Source organism: Podarcis gaigeae (genome assembly GCF_964106915.1).
Source record: "Podarcis gaigeae genome assembly, chromosome: 14".
Classification (NCBI taxonomy): domain Eukaryota; kingdom Metazoa; phylum Chordata; class Lepidosauria; order Squamata; family Lacertidae; genus Podarcis; species Podarcis gaigeae.
In genome coordinates, this window is record NC_139690.1 from 15,860,830 (window position 1) to 15,883,034 (window position 22,205).

The following is a 22,205-nucleotide window of genomic DNA, read 5'->3' on the forward strand; positions in this document are numbered from 1 at the left end:
ATTTTTATTTATTTACAAATAGGCTGCCTTTAAGAGCAGAACTCTCTCAAGGCAGCTTACATCATAAGGACACTGTCTGGATAGGAGTTAGAAGTTAAAATCAAGATAGTTCATCACAAGGGATGTAAGAAGGCATCGTCTGTAGTTCCACTGTTTCATCCTCATATGCAGCACAGTTTCTGTTCCACTGCAGTTCATCTTATGCCAACAGCTATGTTGTTTCTATTGATTTCCACTATGGGAAAGTCATGTAACTTACACAAGTTATATCATCATTACATTATTCCACCCCATTCATTTCAAAGTGAAGGAATCACAGTGCAGGTTTTATTTTTTTTGGGGGGGGGGGTGTGAGATAATCAATTATGTATAGTTTTGCAGCATCAACAGCAGTGACTACTGATCACATTTGCTGGACTGATTTCCAGTTTGCACATGAATGCATGAGCAAACATTGGCAATTTTTGCTTCCGTTTCTGTTCTCTGACATTTTTATTCACCGTTGAATTTAACACGAGTAATTGGTGAACTGAAACTTATTTGGCATGGAAATCTCTGGCCCCTTTGGTCACTCTTTAGCACATCTCGGGCTCTTTTGCACAATGGTGGAGCTGGAGCGTATTGTTGCAGTGCAAATTGTACCAGGTTGCAGAAGTCCATATATCTCTGCTTCGGTATAGTGAAAGTGAAAAAAACCTGCTGCCAGAAAGTCTACAAATCCTATATTAATAGTTGCCTGTTGCCCTCCACTTTACAAAAGACCAAAGTGGTTTTTATTTAATACTTGTTTACAATTCAAATGTACTACCCATCCCCAGAAGAGATTGCCATGGATTCCTTCAGATGGCTGCCCTAGTCTTCTGCTCCCTTAAACCACGACACTTGTTTTTCTTTGCTGTCCCTGTTCTTTGGACTTCTCTCTGAGAGCCAGTGTGGTGTAGCGGTTAAGAGTGGTAGATTCGTAATCTGGTGAACTGGGTTCGCATCTCCGCTCCTCCACATGCAGCTGCTGGGTGACCTTGGGCCAGTCACACTTCTCTGAAGACTCTCAGCCCCACTCACCTCACAGAGTGTTTGTTGTGGGGGAGGAAGGGAAAGGAGAATGTTAGCCGCTTTGAGACTCCTTCGGGTAGTGATAAAGTGGGATATCAAATCCAAACTCAGAGTGCCTGCAGGGTGTTGCCTCTCTCTGCTCTTTCAAAGTCCTCAAAACACACCTCCACCCTGCCATCCCCCACAAAAACTTTGGCTTTAAACTTTTACAGTCTGATTAAATGCATCATCCAGCTGAGGCTGCTTTGGGTGGTTTGGAGAAGGTACTAAACCTTCCTCTACCCCAGAAACTTTTTTCCCCCTCTCCTGGTGGGAGAAAAACTATTCTCCTTGGAGAATAGCAAAGCATAGGTGTTGAAGCATGTCAAACTTTAAATTGGGGTGGGCAATCTTTTTCAGATCCAGGGTTGTATTCCCTTGTGGGCAACCTTCCAGGGGCCACATTCTAGTGCAGGCTGGGCCAGAAGCAAAACCAGGCAGGGAAAGGGATGTAAATGCCCCATTTGTGCCATAGTGCCAGGATCGAGCCAGCAATAAATCACACACAGTAACTGATTGATTAGAAGAGACAGGATCTGCCCAGGAATGCCAGGCCTAATGAGCACAGCAACTCTTCTTTGGTAGGTCTTGCCCCTGTGAGGCAGTTGTGGAGACTGAAGGGCCCCACCTTCCCACAGCTGCCCAAGTCTCCTCTCCAGGGTTTTCCCCAAGCAATCTGAGACTATGCTGGCGTGCCTGCCTTTGCTCCTCTTGCTTCATGCCTCTCCTGTTTCTGGGAGACTAGTGGGGAAGGGAGCTTGTCACAACAAGACAGGGAGACACCCATGCGTCTTCAGCTTGACTCATCTCTGCGCTTTGCCCACTAAACACTGTTACCTCTTCAGCTTCTGACACCTCCTCCTTCCAGTCTTTTCCCTCTGACCACTCATTGTGGTCCCACCACCAACCCCAGGGCTCTGAGCCTTCTTCCCTTGGGAGCTACCCTGCTGGTTCCTCCCGTTCCTTTGTGTCCAGCTAGTCCACGACACATGGGTTAGCTTTATACATACGCATGCCTCTCCAAGGATATATTCCAGCCAGGTAGAAGCATTAGAGGAGGGTATGACCTGGAGGCCTGCATTTAATCCCTCATCTCAAAGTCATCTCCCTGCTTTAAATGGTCCTATATGTCCCCAGCCTTCCCATGAGTTTTCCAGCAATCCATGGACTCTTGCAGATACCATCATGTTTGCTTTAAACCTCAGTCCACACCCCTGGCTGAAATGAAACCTGAATATGTGTTTGGCTGCCTCTGCTGATAGCTGCCACTCACTCCCTTAAGTTGCTCCTTCCTTACCTTTGTTCTCCTCTTCTCCACTGTCACAAACAGATTTGCAACCTGATCAGGGACCTGCTTTTCCCCCTCGTTGTTGATACGCGCCGCTACAAAGCGCAGTGTAAAAAAGATGCCGTGATGTGAAAGGATAATAAAACGAGCAGCGACAGGTGCTGCACTGAGCGGCGCGATGGAAGTGGGATGGCACGGCAGTGGGTCTTGAACAAATGCACCTGACACAGAATGCAACTTGCAAATGTGGGAGCAAAAGAACTGGGTTGGGAGCAGTGGACAGAGAGAGTAGCAAGTCGTGGTTTAGTCAGAGGATGCATTCAGTTCTCAGTTGCAGCACTTCTTTGCAAGCTTTACAAATGGGCAGCAGATCTAAGAGATCATAAGCCCTGGACTTGGCAAGTGCAAGTCTTGACAGTTCTTGTAGAGGGCTAAAGAACTGCTGGAACAAGGAAATGACTGGCAGTGTAAAGCTTTAAAGTTGTTGCTCACAAATCAGCTACGAATCCCTCTGCTTGCGCCTCCAGAATTGTAAGCTCAGCACTTAGTGAAATGAAGGCAACAGACTGTGTGTTTTCATGTGTTCAATTGTCACTTTGTTGTTGTTTCCAGGATACTCCTTATGCCACTCAAAAGCAGCTGCTGAAATAGCGACGGACAAACCTTTGGTTTCTCTCGTTTATCATTTTTTACAGACTTGGGCTCAGATCACCACTTTTCCGCAATCTTTTTTTTAAGTCTTCCTTAAGATTCGCCAACATGGTAGTGCAAGTCTCTCCAGATACATATACACACAGACTGTTGTATTTGATTTTGCCTGGTTTTTGCAATTTTCCTAATGCAATGTATTTTGTATGTTTTTTTTTTACAAACATACACGTTTTTACACACACTTTCCTCATTTTTGGCTGGAAAACTGCATCACAAAATTCAGAGAAGTGCGAATTTTGAAGCATAAGCTGTGTTTTTCGGTTCACATGTGGAAAGCGAGAATTCAGTAGGCTTCCCTTAAAATCTAAACTGCACTGGATTTCTCCATCCCTATGTTGAAAGCAGCATCTGTCTTGAGCCCTTTCCTACTGTGTACAGTGGTACCTTGGGTTACATACCCTTCATGTTACATACGCTTCAGGTTACAGACTCTGCTAACCCAGAAATAGTACCTCGGGTTAAGAACTTTGCTTCAGGATGAGAACAGAAATCGTGCTCTGGCGGCACGGCAGCAGCAGGAGGCCCCATTAGCTAAAGTGGTGCTTCAGGTTAAGAACAGTTTCAGGTTAAGAACGGACCTCCGCAACGAATTAAGTGCTTAACCCGAGGTACCACTGTACGTCTCTCACCCCATGCCATGATTCCATCCAGCTACATATCCAGCGCTGATTGAGGGGAGATGCCTATTTTGGTGAAGTTTGTAAATTATCTTACACAGGAAGAAAAATCTCTGTAGGGTTTATAGTGGCAGACCTTCAGTTTCACCCCAGCCAGATTGTATTACAGAACTACAGTTTCCTCCTCCCTTAGTCTTACCATCAGCTCCCTTCCACCATTTCCTGCTCCTTGTTATTTAGAAAGTCATTTATGAATGACATTGAATTTGAGCCGAGCAGTGAGTTGGCCAAGTTGGCCGATGATACCAAATTGTTCAAGGTGCTTTAAACGAAAAGGGATAGTTTCAGAAGGATGTGCCCCAACTGGCAACAGGCAATAAAATGGCAAATGCCATTCAGCGTAAGCAAGTGACACACATTGGTGCAAAAAAAACCCAACCACCGTTATTTTGCATGTACGTTGATGAGGTTTAAGCTGGCGGAGACTGCCCATGGTGTCATGGTGAGTAGCTCAAAGAAAACATCAACTCTGCATTCGGAGGTTTAAGGCAAATTCCACAAGAAGGAACGTTAGGAAAGGGGTTGCGACTGAAACGAGATTGAACAAATCTATGGTGCGACCATATCTGAAGTACAGTACTGAGTTCAACTCTGGTTTCCGCAGCTCCAAAAGAATACTATAGAGCTGGGAGAGTTTCAGAAAAGGGCAGTGGCGTAGCGTGGGGGGTGCAGGGGGGGCCGGCCGCACCGGGCGCAACATCTGGGGGTTAGGGTTAGGGGGCGCAAATCCACGGGTTAGGGGGCGCAAATCCACGGGTTAGGGGGTGCAAATCCACGGGTTAGGGGATGCAAATCCACGCGTTAGGGGGCGCAAATCCACGGGTTAGGGGGCGCAAATCCACGGGTTAGGGGGCGCAAATCCACGGGTTAGGGGGCGCAAATCCACGGGTTAGGGGGCGCAAATCCACGGGTTAGGGGGTGCAAATCCACGGGTTAGGGGGTGCAAATCCACGGGTTAGGGGGTGCAAATCCACGCGTTAGGGGGCGCAAATCCACGGGTTAGGGGGCGCAAATCCACGGGTTAGGGGGCGCAAATCCATGGGTTAGGGGGTGCAAATCCACGGGTTAGGGGGCGCAAATCCACGGGTTAGGGGGTGCGAATTACTTGCCTTGCCCCGGGGGCTGACAACCCACGCTACGCCACTGGAAAAGGGCAAGCAAACTTACGAGTAATGGTTACACCATTTAAGAGAGGCTCCGACATATAGATGGAGGATAAGTAACCAGGCTTTGAAAAGTTACTGGGCATGAAGGCAACATTCTACCTCCTCCAGTATTAGAAGCTTTAAGGCTCTGAATACCAGTTGCTGGGGAGTCAAAATGGGGTGTCTTGTCCTGTCTATGGGCTTCCCATAGGCCTCTTGTTGGCTGCTGTGGGGTCTCTGGTCTGCTCTAGAAGGGCTTTGCTAATGCTCTTTCCCCTCCACCATTATCTGAGGGATTGCAAGAAGTTGTTCTTTTATTTCTGAAGTTGCAAAGTATGACATTTCCTGATGTCAGGTTCCTACGCGGCCACAGTGTGTAGGTTTTCCACACGTGGTAGAACGTGAATCCTCTGGAACCAGGCATCTAACTTTAAAATGAACTCTGTGCGAGTACCTGGACCCGGACTAGCCCCCATTCCCTGGACAACGGATGGCACTGTGGTCTAAACCACTGAGCCTCTTGGGCTTGCCGATCAGAAGGTTGGCGGTTCAAATCCCCACGATGGGGTGAACTCCTGTTGCTCTGTCCCAGCTCCTGCCAGCCTAGCAGTTTGAAAGCACACCAGTGCAAGTAGATAAATAGGTACCACTTTGGCGGGAAGGTAAACGTCTTTCCGTGCGCTCTGGCTTCCATCACAGTGTTCCGTTGTGCCAGAAGCGGTTTAGTCCTGCTGGCCACATGACCTGGAAAGCTTTCTGTGGACAAACGCCGGCTCCCTCGGCCTGAAAGCGAGATGAGCACCGCAAGCCCATAGTTGCCTTTGACTGGACTTAACCATCCAGGGGTACTTCACCTTTACTTTTTACTAGCCCCTGGACCGCTCATTTACCACACTTAGCATATTGAGGCATGCAAGTGATTATGGCGGGGTCAGCAAACTTTTTCAGCAGGGGGCTGGTCCACTGTCCCTCAGACCTTGTGGTGGGGGCGGACTATATTTTTTGGGGGAAATGAACAAATTCCTCTGCCCCACAAATAATCCAGAGATGCATTTTTAAATAAAAGCACACGTTCTTCTCATGTAAAAACACGCTGATTCCTGGACCGTCTGCGGGCCGGATTTAGAAGGTGATTGGGCCAGATCCGGTCCCTAGTTTGCCTACCCATGGATTACTGGGTGCATCCAATTCAGCGCTAAGTTGAGTTCACGTGGTGATTTATCTGTTCTGTTGCAGAAATGTTCTGTGCTAGTGGAGTGTGCCTGTGCAAAGGAATATAGGAGGTGGTTGCTGGCGACTTTGCTGCACAACAATCTGTTGCACAACTTTGGATTCCTCAGGTGTGCAATGTTAAAATTCTCCCTTTGCGCTAGCGGACAGAGAACGTTGGACTACCGCCATTATGTGAGAGGTGAGACTTCTTTTATATGTACAGCATGTGATTCTCTGAGCTTTTGATGCACACGGAGTCTCGCAGGTAAGAAAAGCAAAGGGACAGAAACAAGAAAGCTTTCCCTGTATTGGTGCTCTTATTAGAACGAACTCAACGATAACAGAATGCTTTGCTTTAATACTCGAGTTACATGAATACCTCACATTATTACACGTATGAAGCCAAATACGACGCTAACTTAGCTGCTTACAACCTCAAACCTTACTCCTGATACACATTCCAATAAATTTATTCTGTAAAAACAATAGTTTTTTGTGGTTTTTTTTTCTTGTGTCCCCCCCCCCATGATTTTTTATTTTTTTTGTACAGTAAACTTTTCAACTACAAACCTTGAGTACGCGAAAGATGTTCAAAGGACAAGCATAACAAGGATTGATAAAAACTGGACTAAACCCATATGTTTTCACAATAAAAGCTGGCATTGAAAAATAAATAAAATTCTCTATTCTCACAATAGCAACAATAATGTACACAGAATAATGGATTTTGGAATGCTTACTTACTAGTCTAGATCTAGTTTTGAAAGTAGGGGAAAAAACAGAAAAATGATGGCAGGATCTTTTCTTTCTTTCTTTTCCTTTTTAAGCCTTTCAGGTTGGGTTCTGCTTTTCAATTTGATGTTTTGGTTTATTTTCCCATAGGGTAATTATTATTATTTTTGTTTTTAAAAAAACACACTATCAGGCGCTTAAAAATGGAAGGCATCCGAAAAAGCTCAAATTTGCTTTGGGGTTTTGAAAAAAAGCTCCTTGTATTCATCTAAAGAAACACAAAAGACTTTCACTAACTCCACATATAAGAACTAAGTCAGAGAAATTTACGTTACACCATGACCTTGAGAAGTATTAAGAGTATAGCTAGCTAGGTATGTCTAATAAGGAAAGGTATTTTCATACAATATGGACTTTTTGAGCAGGAACGCAACTCAAGTACATTTTGCCAGGTTTTAAAACAGAGATGGCCACCTATGTCTTCTAGGAGGGAGTCTTTTACTCTCCAAACAGTGGCTATATAGCATGTGATTTTGGGCGTGGGTATTTTTCTGCACGTAAATTTGATTTGTTTCATGAATGAATGGGCATGGATCCTTAATCAAGATGGCGCCATCTTGGCTCGAGGGCTTTACGGAGATCAGGCATACCGTTACATACAAATATGTACATTTACATGTCGCATACAAAAAATCCAAAAAAGAGAGATGGGGAAATATCTCCTATTTCATAGAACTTGAAAATAGTTTTTCTTCTTCTTTTAAATTTCCTTACAAACGAAATTGCGAGCAACTATTTCGCCCTATATTGACTGCAATTTGGCGGGGGAGGGGAGCACGTGAAACTGCCTAAGGAACGAAATCTAGCTTCTGCGCCATCTGCCGGCCACCCCTGTTTTCAAACCAATTGTAAAAAAAAAAGTAATAATACACCAAGAATGGATAAAGAGAATTTTTTTTTTTTAAGTCATGATTTGTAAGCAGAATAAAGATTCTTGCGGTTCTTTACCAGAGGGCACTTTATTTCCAAACATTTTTAATGTTACTGCTTTTTTAAAAAGAAAAGGAAATTTCAGAAAACGGTTTAAAGTTTGGAGTTTTGGCCCTTTGTTGTTGTTTTTTTTGGGGGGGAGGAAGGAGGTATCAATGATGGGCGTGTTGGCAATGTTCTCGCATGTCACATTTGCTGGAAAAGAGCGTATATTTTTTATTGTTTCGCGTGCGATTAAATAAAATGACGTTCAGAAAAGGGAACCCCTGGGTGGGTGGGGAGATAACAATGAAGTTGAAAGTCGTTTCTGAGAACAGGGTGGGTAGGAATGTGACCTAAATGTGCATACGAACAGATATGCTGCTGATGAACAGATGTGCTGACTTCTATCAAATCCAAGAATTTTAGACAACCAAACATGTAACCTTCTTGTGTCTTCCCTTAATATGCAGCAGTCAATATGTTGGTTAAGTCTGGGGGAGAAACAGGAAGAATATATGAATGCCTTTACAAATACGCATGCAAACAATTCAATCAGCATTATGTTATCAACTGGATATAACATTTCCAAAGCGAGGCCTTTGGCATGGTCCTCCAGGTGTTGAGCTTCATCCCTGACCACCGGCCAGAACATCTGGGAGGCCATAGAAAAAGATGTACATTTCCATCGGCAGTTTATGTCTAACTAAACCCTCTTCCGGATCCTGAAGGAGCGTCTCCATCCCCATCGTTCACTGAGGTCCAGCTCCGAGGGCCTTCTAGCGGTTCCCTCACTGCAGGAAATGAGGTTACAGGGAACCAGGCAGAGGGCCTTCTCGGTGGTGGCACCCGCCCATCAGATGTCAAGGAAATAAACAACCATCTGACTTTTAGAAAACATCTGAAGGCAGCCCTGTTTAGGGAAGTTTTTAATGTTTGTTGTTTTATCATCATGTTTTTAATATTCTGTTGGGAGTTGCCCAGTGGTGGGGTATAAATAATATATAATATATAATATATAATATATAATATATAATATATAATATATAATATATAATATATAATATATAATATATAATATATAATATATAATATATTATATATAATATATATAATATATAATATATAATATAATATTATTATCCTTGAAAGTTTATAAGGGCAGGGTGAAGGACTCTTAAACTAGCCCTTTCTTCAATATACTAAATTTCTACAGTTGGGAGTATCTGAAATATATTCATGGCCATTCAGGCCATTCCATGCACCCTCATTACATATCTTTAGGTGCCAGGCAGAAATATTTCTCTTTTCCCTGGCCTTGGGCTAATTAAACCATCTATGGCCTTTTAAACTGGGGTGGGGTGGGGCAGGTTCATTACTACGGTATGCATTTTTGTGTTCTTATACTGCAAACCACCCTGTGATCCTCGGATGAAAGGCAGTACAGTATTGAAATTTAATAGATAATCATCACCATCATCCAATTTTTCCTTCTTCCACTGCACAATTCATTGTACTAGCAGAATGACCAGGGGGATATTTCCGACTCACAAGTAAACAAGTCATCGGGCCAAGCTAGACGAGATGCCATTCACACAATTAGCAACAGTGTGAATAGCTCTTAAAACATAAATTGCAGGTGCCCCTGTGTCATTGGGTGGGGGGAGGGAGATATAGGCCCTTGCCTTCCACTGTGGGCCGAATTTGGATCATTTCCCTTTTGCCCATTATTTTCACTGGGGATAAACATTCCAATTCACTCAAAAGGGAGACTTTTACTCCACTGACAACAGCAGGTGCAGCTCTTTTCCCTGTGCCAGGGATCAATCAGGACTGCAGTGGCAGCCCGGTTTGAAAAGTCGAAGCTCCTAGTCCCTCACGTGAGGGTCTGCCTGCCATTCCCTCTGGGAATAGAAGTTTCCATGCACTCAAATGGCAGCTTTTACAGTCAAACCTCGGCTTCCAAATGCCTCCGTTTTGAAAAGTTTCGGCTTCCAAACGCCGAAAACCTGGAAGTAAATGTTCCGGTTTTTGAAGGTTTTTTGGAAGCCGAATGTTCGACGCTGCTCAGAAGCCAGTCACATCTCAGTTGTCAAACATTTCGGAAGCCAAATGGGCTTCCGGAATGGATTACATTCGACAACTGAGGTTTGACTGTATTCCAGTGGCAATAGAAGCTGCAGTAGAAGGGCAGGGAAGGTGGAAGCCCCCTACACCACATGCTACAATCCAGATTAAGGGCCCTCACACCTGCAATTTACTTTAAAAAGACACCCATGCAATTGATAATTACGAATCATGATGCATCTTCTCTGTGCCATGGGGGTGACACATGTGTAGTTCTGGAATGACCATGCTACTACCACTGCTAGCTGGTCTATTTATTCTTTTAATACAGAACCATCCCTTTGCATCTAGTCCCACCAGATTATGGCCACACAATACATTTAAAGCACTTTTATACCACTTTAAAGAGCCATGGCTTCCCCCAAAGAATCCTGGGAAATGTAGCTTGCTAATCATACTGAAAATTGCTGTAAGACCCCAGTTCCCCTCACAGAGCTACACTTTCACGAGTTCCCTGGAAAGAGGAATTGATTGTTAAACAGGGTTGTCATATTTCAAAAAGTGAAAATCCAGGCACAAACGTTGTTGAGCTATTTTTTAGTTTTGCCCAAAGGAAATTCGCCAAAAACTATACTTACGACATGGGTTGCTGTACATTTGGATTTCTCTGGAGTTTCACGGCCTAGGACCCTCGTACCTACGGGACCACCTCTCCCGGTATGCCCCACGGAGAGCCTCAAGGCACATAAATAGCAACACCCTAGTGGTCCCGGGCCCTAAGGAAGTTAGATTAGCTTCAACCAGAGCCAGGGCCTTTTCAGCACTGGCTCCAGCCTGGTGGAACGCTCTGTCTCATGAGACCAGGGCCCTGCAGGATCTGATTTCTTTCCGCAGGGCCTGTAAGTCAGAGTTGTTCTGCCTGGCCTTTGGCTTGGAGCCAATTTGATTCTCTCTCCCTCTTTCTTTTTTCTTTTCCTTTCTCCTCCTGCGATGAGGTTTCAATATTTTAATGTTGCATTTTAATTTTGTTTTTAAGTTGTATTCATTCAATTTGTTTTTATTATTGCTTGTTAGCCGCCCTGAGCCCGGCCTTGGCTGGGGAGGGCGGGGTATAAATAAAAATTATTATTATTATTGTCATTGTTATTATTGTTCTGTTTTTTATCTTCCCAGACACTGCTTCTGACTGCCGTATTCCAGCTATGTCCGGGAAATTCCAGATGTATGCAACCCTATTGTTAAGCCACTTTGGGAATTACAGCTCTGCGAGGGCGAATCACAATTCTCAGCACCCTTAACAAACCACACTTCCCAGCATTCTTTGGGAGAAGTCGTGGCTGCGGAAAGCAACATTAGAATGCTTCAGATGTCATGGCCTGCATTAAAGTAACCCTTACCCCTTCACTAGTTTTCTGCGAGTCTGAAGAGGTGTTTCTTGTGTCGTTGCCTGCTTCCCCAGCATCGGAGCTGCTCTTATTTTCTTCCTCTTTGCAGTCCTTGTCATCTTCATCTGCAGGAGATTTCCGTGACTGCTTGGAAGATTTCTAAGTATATCCATCAAGAGGGGAAGAAAAAAAGACAGCCTATATTTAAGCATCGTTTACTTGGATGTTCTATATTCTATACAGCAGATTCTGACGGGGCAGTTTCTGGGTTCAATTTCATTTCCATTTTTGTCCCCTGTAATATTATTAATTACATTTATATCCCAACTCTGCTCCAAGGTGCGGAAGGTGACAGATATTATTCTCCCCATTTCCCCACCACTCTCACTATGGCCCTTTGTGGTAACTTAGGCTGAGAGGTAGCAACAGGCCCAAGGTCATCCATTGAGACTGATGGAGAGCTTAAATGCTCTTTTTGTGTTGGGTAAAAAGAAGATCAAACCTATCCATTCTTACGGAAATCAGCCCTGAATGCTCACTGGAAGGACAGATCCTGAAGCTGAGACTCCAATACTTTGGTCACCTCATGAGAAGAGAAGACTCCCTAGAAAAGACCCTGATGTTGGGAAAGATGGAGGGCACAAGGAGAAGGGGACGACAGAGGACGAGATGGTTGGACAGTGTTCTCGAAGCTACCAACATGAGTTTGACCAAACTGCGGGAGGCAGTGGAAGACAGGAGTGCCTGGCGTGCTCTGGTCCATGGGGTCACGAAGAGTCAGACACGACTAAGTGACTAAACAACAACAACCCCGAACAGACCTATCTTGAGAAGAGCTTTAAAGTTCTTCACCTTGTCTGCAAGGCCTACTTGGCACACCAGCTCTGGGAGTGTTAAGGATGCCCTCTCTCCTCAGATCACCCACTAGCCATAGAGCAGCTCCAAGGGGTGGGTATATGCAAGTTTTGCATATGTAAGTTGAACCCTTGGAACCGAACCCACATAAGATGAGGGGTTATTGTAGTAAGCCCCTGGAAGTCCTCCTGCTAAGATGGGAATTGAAGTGGGTTCCCATGAGGTAAGACAGAGTGATAACAGCAAGAATGTTTATTGTACTAACAGAGCTGGACAACAGGGGCAAAGCAACTGCTTATATACATTTATGAAGGCCTGGGACACTCCCAGTGTGATTGGCTGTCTAAACTTCCAAGCTGCGAATCATGACTCAGAGTTGAAGGGCCAATGGCAGAGGCTCAAATCCTGAAATGTTCTGTGATTGGATGTCATGTATTGAATCAGAACACAGGGGCTCAGAATCCTTAGTCCAGACTCAAGCTCAGGCAAACACAAACCACTAAATACATAACAGGAATGTGACATTGCATCATCATCATCATCATTATTAAAAGAAGTGTCATTATTCCATACTGCTGAAGGGGGGAAAAAGCACTGTATATGGGAAACAGCAACAAGAGGAAACCTCAAGGATTACCTTTGAAGTGTAGGATTTTTTCCGTTTTGAACCCGCTTTTTCGTTCTTTCTTTTGCCTTTCCCGTCCTCTTCTACCCGGTCACCTTCCTCCTCGCTGCTGGCGTCTGCCGTATTCCCTCCTTCCCCCTCAGTTTCTGATGAACTTTGTTGCTGAATTGCCTTTGGAATGAGACAAATCGTTGCAGCTTGTTTTGTAACATCCCATATGAGGGAGAAACTGATCTAGAGATACTGGGCACCTTCTACCATTCTATCCAGATGTGAAACAGCCCTACTGTACAGATTGCCTACTTCTAAACAGAGCGGCACGTACTCAGTGCTAACACATGCGGGTCCTGCTATCCGAACGCTCGTTCTATGAAAATTCACTCATCTGAACGTGATGAATTAGTACCCAAATTTTGCTATACACACCACAGATTCAGATAACCAAACAATTGGACCTGCGTGTAGTACAAATAAGCAGCCTTATTATTTGTTTGTGTTTTGCTGGTCCACAGCAGCCATTTTGCCAGAAACTCTGGTGGGAGAGATCGGATGAATAAGGGAGCATTTCTTCCTTCCTTCCTTGTCTTTTGCCAAGTTGTAGCGGATTTCCCTGGGTTTTTTTCTTCTTCATTTGGGAGTCAAAATTCCATGGTTGGGAACGCATTAGAAATGTTTCCAAAGGAATCAATGGAAATTGGCAACTCACTATGCAAACGCTCACCTAACAAATGATTTCCTGAGAACGTATGTGTTCAGATAGCAAAACCTCCATGTAATGTACTTAAAACAGATAAAAAGGTGTTGCTGTTTTGGGGAAAGGGAAGGTTAAAGTGATAATAGTTGGTTCCTAGAGAGAAGAGAGAGATTACAGAGGAGACAGTGGCTAGCCCACAATCTAGAAAATGGCTGACCCATCTATGTAGACCATAATCTGACCCTAATAGCAATGGGATGTTTATCTGCACCAGGGGAATTTTTTAAAAGTACCATTAGAAAGGGGAAAGGGGGAAAAGGAAAAGAAAAATGAATTATTTTCTGATCAGGGAAAATGTGAAGAACTGACTATTTTGCTAATGGCATTGTACAGGTGTCATGTAACAAGTCACTAAACCAAGCAGTGTGGAAGCTGCCACTGATATTATTTTGTTGCTGCTCCAAAATTTAACCTCTTTTTACCAGACCTGACAGGCAGAGGGATGGAAGACAATGAGAAGGACCCAGAAGGGTCCCCAACCATTTGCAATCTTATTTTCACACTTCTATGGTATCTGAGATTTCAGCAGGAATTGCCCCCACACTTCCTGGCATAGCTTCTCAACGACAGGGGCCAGACCCTTGTTCTTCCTTTTAAAGAAATTCAGAAATGAAAGCTCCGCTTCTCCAGAACTTGAGATCTCTGCTCACTATCCCATCCTGTAGTTTGCCCCCTTTCTCACGGGTTTGAGGCATTTTTAATATTTATTGTATTTCTAACTTGTCTTTCCTCAGACTGGGCCCAGAGAGAGGGAGAAAGGAAAGTACAGCCTTTACAAACAAACAAACAAACAAACAAACAAACAATTGGAGCCAACACTGCTAGTTCTAAACCCCAAACAGAAAACATGATTCTCAATAAGACCTAGTCTTTTTATCATGATGGATTTGGCATCTTATAACTCAACGCCCAGAGGCATTGTTGCTGTAAGATGTTTCCTGTTAACTCTAGACACCTCTGAGGCCCAAAACTGTCTGTACTTTGGTAAGTGTGCCCTGGGAGAGGCTTAGCTGAGAAAAGCTAAAAGAGAAAAGAAACCATTCTTACCTGGTATCCAGTAAACTTGACACCGGGGTTGTTTTCGATTTCCCACAGGCCTTCGTTAAATCCTTTTCGTTTGTTCGATTTCCCAAACTTGTCTTTATATTCTTTGTACGGGAAGAGATCTTTAGGCCCCAGAAATGCGCTGTGGTTTAATGAAAATGACAGTCAAATGGTAGTTTCATTTGCTATATTAGGTACAGTAATATGGCAGTCATTGTTCGGAGAAATTGGTCCCATGAAAAATGGAACTAGTTAGTCCTGATTGTGGCTTTGTTCAGACATCACAATACCAAACCATGGCTTGTGGTCAGACAAAACATAGTTTGGAGCTGCATGCTTGCTTTCCGTTTTCTGTCTGCTCAGCAATGTAGTCTTCAGATGCTGCAGCCTCTAGAGGATGAACAGCAACTGTTGCTATGGTTTGCCAATTCAGGCATCACAACAAACCATAGTTAGCACAGTGAGAGCTGGACCATAAAGAAGGCTGATCGCCGAAGAATTGATGCTTTTGAATTATGGTGCTGAAGGAGACTCTTGAGAGTCCCATGGACTGCAAGAAGATCAAACCTATCCATTCTCACGGAAATCAGCCCTGAGTGCTCACTGGAAGGACAGATCCTGAAGCTGAGGCTCCAATACTTTGGCCATCTCATGAAGAGAAGACTACCTGGAAAAGACCCTGATGTTGGGAAAGATGGAGGGCACAAGGAAAAGGGGATGGCAGAGGACGAGATGGTTGGATAGTGTCTTCGAAGTTACCAACATGAATTTGACCAAACTGCGGGAGGCAGTGGAAGACAGAAGTGCCTGGCGTGCTCTGGTCCATGGGGTCACAAAGAGTCAGACACGACTAAACGACTAAACAACAACAACAACATGGTTTGCGAGCCTCATGTTAAAGTGCTGATTCTGGTTTTGTAACCAAGGAGAAAATATGGGTTTGTCAATTCATACAACATACCATGCAGTTTCCTTAACCATGGCTTGACCTGATGTCTCAATAGAGCCTAACCACAGCCTCATTAATATCAATAGCGTTTCAGCGTGGCTAATCTAAATAGGGGCACTTTACAATGTTGGTTCGTTCTTCCTACTTTTTATTTTGCTTTATAATCTTGCTTCCTGGTTCCTGTCCCAGTGGTTACATTTGGACAGAATGCTGGCCATCAGCCAAGATTAAGTAAATTATCTAGCCACTTATTTCAAACTTCAGTTTTATCCTTCTCAACATCTGAAGATCTCAGAGCTGATTGTAGTATTTATGCATTGTGTATGTATTGGTAAGCCAAGAAGAAACCTTGGCTTCAGATCGTGGTCTGGAGAGAAACAACCCTGTTATGCTCAGGCATAACACTATGGCTGTGTACAACATTCTTATTTACTCGGGCTCCAGTGTGTTCCCACTGGTGGTACTTCAAACATGGCGCTAGCCACAATCCTTTTATCCTGTAGTTTCTTGAGAAATCTTGCTGCTTGATGCACTGTCCCTCAAACCATCTTTCATCCAATTTGAAAACGTAAGCCACATTCATTTTGCAGGTTAGCTGAGGTGTGTACATTTGAGACAGCATGTGAATGGAAGCTTTTCCTCCAATGACCTCCCCACCCCCTTGCCGGGGTCCTGATCCAGCTTGTACTCCCCATCCATGCTACTTACTTAAAAAAACACCCATTCATGTCACTGCTAAGAATGTCAATTGTGCCTTGTCCAGTTTGGCTCTGTAGCTGAGGGGACGGCTTGCGCCAACTTCCCATATGGTCAACCTCTCATGTAGTCCAGCACAGAAGGACCCCAAATAACAGGGGTACTGTGAGACAGAACATTAATAATAATAATAATAATAATAATAATAATAATAATAATAATATATTGTTTCTACCCTGCCCATCTGGCTGGGTTTCCCCATGAGCTTAGCGCAATATTAATTCAATATTAATTCAAGGCTAGTTCTTGCTACTATAGGTGTTCTGCTTATGTTCAAGATAATTCCCGTGGTGCTTATGCATCAGTGGTTCACAAATCATGTACAGTGATGTGGGCTGAGTTGAGGTCTTAGGCTATTGCAACAGTTTGAATGTTCACTTGTTTCGCTGTCCACTCATCACTGTATTGCAACAAGACTGCTCATGTGTCTAAGGTTACTTGTCCCTCAAAGTAGATGTTTCATAAACATACGTTTAGAGCTGATTGGAAAATGTTTATTGAATATATAGGGGGAAATTGTGTACAGTTGAAAACGTAGTAGTAGTAGTAGTAATAATAATAATAATAATACTTATACCCCAATAATAATAATAATAATAATACTTATACCCCACCCATCTGACTGGGTCTCCCCAGCCACAATATTCCAACAGGATATTAAAAACACATTAAAAGATCAAACATTAAGAACTTTCCTAAACAACTGGCAACATTAAGATATATTCAACAGGGTAAATAAGTTTTGATGGATGGTTGAGTTTATGTAAAATATGCAGGGATTTTTGATATGCAAAATGAACCATGGAAAGAGAAGAACGGAAGTCATTTATATTTTAAGGATGTTTAAATGAGTATTCTAAATGGTAAAACAGAAAATTTAATTACACACACACACACACACACATATGTCAGTGTTACTGCAAACCTGGGACACATTACACATGCAGACACATTGTACTCTTATCACCCTAACAGAAATGGATGGGGATCCCAAACGATACCAGTGGGTGTATGTTAACTCTGCACTGCTTCCTAACTCTATGATTAGGACACTCTGCAGTGCTATTGCAGTTAAATGTTAGGTGAACCTGCCCTCCTGTGGTGAAACTGCAAATTGCCACTTCCAGCGGCCTGCAATTTGCTGCCTGTCCATATTGGGGTAGCATTGATAAAATCTTTTAGCCACATAAACGTTGCCGATTTCCTTGGCATTCAGAAAGACCTTTGAGCTCGCCCTGTGGTTGCTTAAAGAAAAAGGTAAAGGTACCCCTGCCCGTACGGGCCAGTCTTGACAGACTCTGGGGTTGTGCGCCCATCTCACTTAAGAGGCCAGGGGCCAGCGCTGTCCGGAGACACTTCCGGGTCACGTGGCCAGCGTGACATCACTGCTCTGGCGAGCCAGAGCCGCACACGGAAACGCCGTTTACCTTCCCGCTGGTAAGCGGTCCCTATTTATCTACTTGCACCCGGGGGTGCTTTCGAACTGCTAGGTTGGCAGGCGCTGGGACCGAGCAGCGGGAGCGCACCCCGCCGCAGGGATTCGAACCGCCGACCTTTCGATCGGCAAGTCCTAGGCGCTGAGGCTTTAACCCACAGCGCCACCTGCGTCCCCTGTGGTTGCTTAGTGGGGAGCAAAATACAATCCGTTGCAGAAATTTCCCTCCCTGGTACGCAGGATGGTGGCCCCACAAACAAACGAGATCAATACGTGTATTTTTAGCTTGTTTCTAAAATGCGATTCGGGATAACAAATGTAAGGGAATAACCTACAGTCACAAACTGGTAGCAAATCTAAACGCCTGCTTGAATGAACACCACAGGAGCAGGGGCAAAACACAGCACTCATAATAACGCTAACAATATATAGATAGATTAGATAGATAGATAGCACTTATAATTATCAGTACAAACTGAGATTAACAACAGCATCAAAATACTATTGCTAAATTTTCTTTTATATGTTTTTTCTTTTTTTCTATTTTTCTGTGTGTATTTTTGATGTTTGTTGTTTGTTTGTTTTTGTGATTTTAGTTGGTCTTTTGTTGGTTGTTAATTTTTGTAAAATCTAATAAAATATGATTTTTTTTAATAAAAAAAACAGCATCAAAATACTATTGCGGATGGTCCTCTTTGCAAGCCGCAGCAGACATCTTTAGAGCATTACGGCCATCTTTTTGAGCTGCAAAGATGGCAACCTGTTTTTGTAATGGTTTTATTGTGGTCTGCCAACAGATAGCAAATGAAGAAGAGAAGAGTTTGGATTTGATATCCCACTTTATCACTACCCTAAGGAGTCTCAAAGCGACTAACAATCTCCTTTCCCTTCCTCCCCCACAACAAACACTCTGTGAGGTGAGTGGGGCTGAGAGACTTCAGAGAAGCGTGACTGGCCCAAGGTCACCCAGCAGCTGCATGTGGAGGAGCGGGGAATCAAACCCAGTTCACCAGATTACAAGTCCACTGCTCTTAACCACTACACCACACTGGCTCAGTCAGGGTCTGGCCAGCTCTTGCTGCCAAAGGGTTTCCCCCACAAAGCAAGCTCTGAGATCTCTATACAAGCAAGGAGGCAAAAGTAATGCACTACATCAGGGATGTCCAACTGGTCGTCCGCAATCGACAGGTAAATAGCGGTAGATCGCGGGCTCATTTTCCTATGTGGGGGGAAAAGAGCATCCGCGCAGGTGCTGTCCTGACCTGGCAAGAGTCTCTCGTTGCTCGGCCACCGGCGCCCTGCTAGGCCGGTGTGTGTGAAACCCCTGCTGGCAGGCTACATCAACTTCACTCCAGCAAGTGGCTTTGTGGATCCCTGGGTGTGCCGGTCTACCCATGTGATTGGGCCCTCATGGGAGTGTCACAAGGGACAAAGGCCCACCTAAGCACTGTAGGTGAGGCGAGAGCAGCGGAGTGTATATTCTTTTGTAAGTGATCTATGGCGTAAAAAGCAGAAGAACTGTGGCTTGTCCCCCTAAAAAAGGTCAACAATTTTGGCGTGCCCCCCCCCAATGGGTAGATCACTGCCAGTTTTTCATTCCGGGAGTAGATTGTGAAGTCTCTTGGGAGTTGGACATCCGTGCACTACATCAACTAAGGTAAAGGTAAAGGGACCCCTGACCATTAGGTCCAGTCGTGGCCGACTCTGAGGTTGTGGCATTCATCTCACTTTATTGGCCGAGGGAGCTGGCATACAGCTTCCGGGTCATGTGGCCAGCATGACTAAACTGCTTCTGGCGAACCAGAGCAGCGCACTGAAACGCCGTTTACCTTCCCGCCGGAGCGGTACATTTATCTACTTGCACTTTGACGTGCTTTCGAACTGCTAGGTTGGCAGGAGCAGGGACTGAGCAATGGGAGCTCACCCTGTTGCGGGGATTCGAACCGCCGACCTTCTGATCGGCAAGTCCCAGGCTCTGTGGTTTAACCCACAGCGCCACCTGCATCCCTTACTACATCAACTATCTCCCCACAAACACAGGTCCACTGGGCAAGTGCAATGATAATGCACAGCCATATGAGCATATGAAGAAGTGTGCATGCACATGAAAGCTCATACCAATAGCAAATTTAGTTGGTCTCTTAAGGTGCTACTGGAAGGATTTTTTTTTTATTTTGTTTCGACTACGGCAGACCAACATGGCTACCTACCTGTAACAAGCCCAGCCATATGATGTTTATGCAGAATTTTGCTACATATTAGTGTGAATTTAAAAAAATTCAATGAATAAAAATGCATTTAAAAAAATAATAATAATTTCCTGACTTATAAACATCACTGAAGTATTCATAAGCAACTTTATATGTGTGTGTGGAACTCAGTTCCGGCACCTCTCAGATGGGTGGCACTGCCATTATAAGAGAAGGGAGGCATTCATGGTGAGTTCCGGCACCTTTTTTTCTAGAAAAAAATGCCCTGTTATAATCATAACGAATTAAATCTGTATACTGCCCTTCATCTGAAGATCCAAGGGCGTTTCACAACAGAAAAATACAAAACAAGAATACAAAATGTGTAATAAAACAAAAACAAACCAATAAGGCTCCTCCCACAAACACTTTTAAAGAGCCATAGATTGTATAGTGAGCCAAAGGCCTAGGAGAAGAGGAATGTTTTTGCCTGGTGCCTAAAGATATGTAGTGAAGGTGCCCAACAAGCTTCCCTGGGGAGAGCATTTAACAAATGTGGCGTCACCACAGAAAAGGCCTGTTCTTGCGTTGCCACCCTCCAGACCTTTTGTGGAGGAGGCACACAAGGTGATGAAGGTGATGATTGCAGGGAATAATAATAATAATAATAATAATAATAATAATAATAATAATAATAAATATTATTATTTGTATTTATATCCCGCCCTCCCCGGCCAAAGTCGGGTTCAGGGCGGCTAACATCAGATATATAACACTAGTATAAAATCAAACAAAATTAAATTACCTTGTAAAAACAGGTCAAAATCAAATTAAAGTCTAATTAGATGGCTTTCCGCAGGGTTAGGTTTGGAAACAGTAAGTGCTCATACCTTGCAGTATTGCGGTCCTTAGATATATCTGTTCCATTTCTATCATGCCCTCCCTCCCAAGAAACATAAGGTGGCAAACAGCCAAGCAGTAAAAAAAATACAAGTAAAATATCGTTTATATATAGTGATGAATTGCCACTTAATTGTTCATTGCATATGTATTTTTTAAAAATAAAATAAAATTACAGTACATTAAGTGGATTAGTCTAGGCCAGGCTTCCTCAACCTCGGCCCTCCAGATGTTTTTGGCCTACAACTCCCATGATCCCTAGCTAGCAGGACCAGTGGTGAAGGATGATGGGAATTGTAGTCTCAAAACATCTGGAGGGCCGACGTTGAGAAAGCCTGGTCTAGGCCACAGTGAGGGGAAAGTCTTAGGCAGAGTTTACCCTAAAAAAGCACATTCTTTCCCTTAAAGAATTCTGGACACTGTGGTTTATCTCACACAGAGTTACAGTTCCCAGCAACTACAGCGCCCAGAATTCTTTGAGGGAAAGAACATGCTGTGAATGTGCTTTGCAGCCTTAATGAATGCAGAAAACTTCAGTCTCATTCCTTGAAGAGAAGCACTGGGCTCAAATGGTTTAAAAGCATATTTTTAAAAGGGTGTACGTTTGTTCACTTACGTTTCATGAGTCCCGAAAAAGAAGATGGGGTACTTATTTGCGGGAGGCTTCACAGCTCCCTCAGGGAGTTCGTCAATCTGTTGGGAAGAAACAGATGTGGGCTCATTACCAAATGTCCAATGAGTCTGACGGTAAGGGAGGACTGGCTGCAAATTTCAAAGAACACAGCATAATGGGCAATGCAGCTGGCCAACTCAGGGATTCCTAAACATGCATATTGCTGGTACACGAGCCAGTTCAGATCCTCCAGGTGTCCCTATTTTCCAGGGACAGTCCCAGATTTCCAGAAGCTGTCCTGGTTTCTGATTTGATCCCTGAATGTCCCGCTTTTCCTGAGGAAGTCCCTATTTTCATCAGAATATGGAGTTATGTCAGGGGTGACCAAACTTTTTCAGCAAGGGGCCAGTTCACTGTCCCTCAGACCTTGTGGGGGGACGGACTATTTTTTTTGGGGGGGGGGGAATGAATGAATTCCTATGCCCCACAAATAACCCAGAGATGCATTTTAAATAAAAGCACACATTCTACTCAAGTAAAAACACCAGGCAGGCCCCACAAATAACCTAGAGATGCATTTTAAATAAAAGGACACATTCTACTCATGTAAAAACATGCTGATTCCCGGACCATCCACGGGCCAGACTGAGAAGGCGATTGGGCCAGATCCGGCCACTGAGCCTTAGTTTGCCTAACCATGAGTTATGTGATCCCATGAGCCAAGGAGATAAGTACCATATTTTTCCGTGTATAACACGCCCCCGTGTATAAGACGACCCCTATTTTTGGAGACCCCCCAAATTAAGG

The 22,205-nt window shown here is 44.0% G+C and overlaps 1 protein-coding gene across 1 annotated transcript in view; it reads right to left on the reverse strand.

Annotated features, from left to right (window-relative positions):
• Window positions 1–6,412: 6,412 nt before the first annotated feature.
• HDGFL3 (HDGF like 3) overlaps window positions 6,413–22,205 on the reverse strand; it is a 53,848-nt gene continuing 38,055 nt past the window's right edge. Inside the window, exons 2-6 of the mRNA XM_083712953.1 lie at window positions 21,402–21,478; window positions 14,560–14,698; window positions 12,771–12,929; window positions 11,291–11,437; window positions 6,413–8,320 (exon numbers count right to left, since the gene is read on the reverse strand). Coding sequence (XP_083569079.1) covers window positions 8,315–8,320; window positions 11,291–11,437; window positions 12,771–12,929; window positions 14,560–14,698; window positions 21,402–21,478 — 528 coding nt within the window. The 3' untranslated portion in view covers window positions 6,413–8,314. The remainder of the gene's footprint in view (window positions 8,321–11,290; window positions 11,438–12,770; window positions 12,930–14,559; window positions 14,699–21,401; window positions 21,479–22,205) is intronic.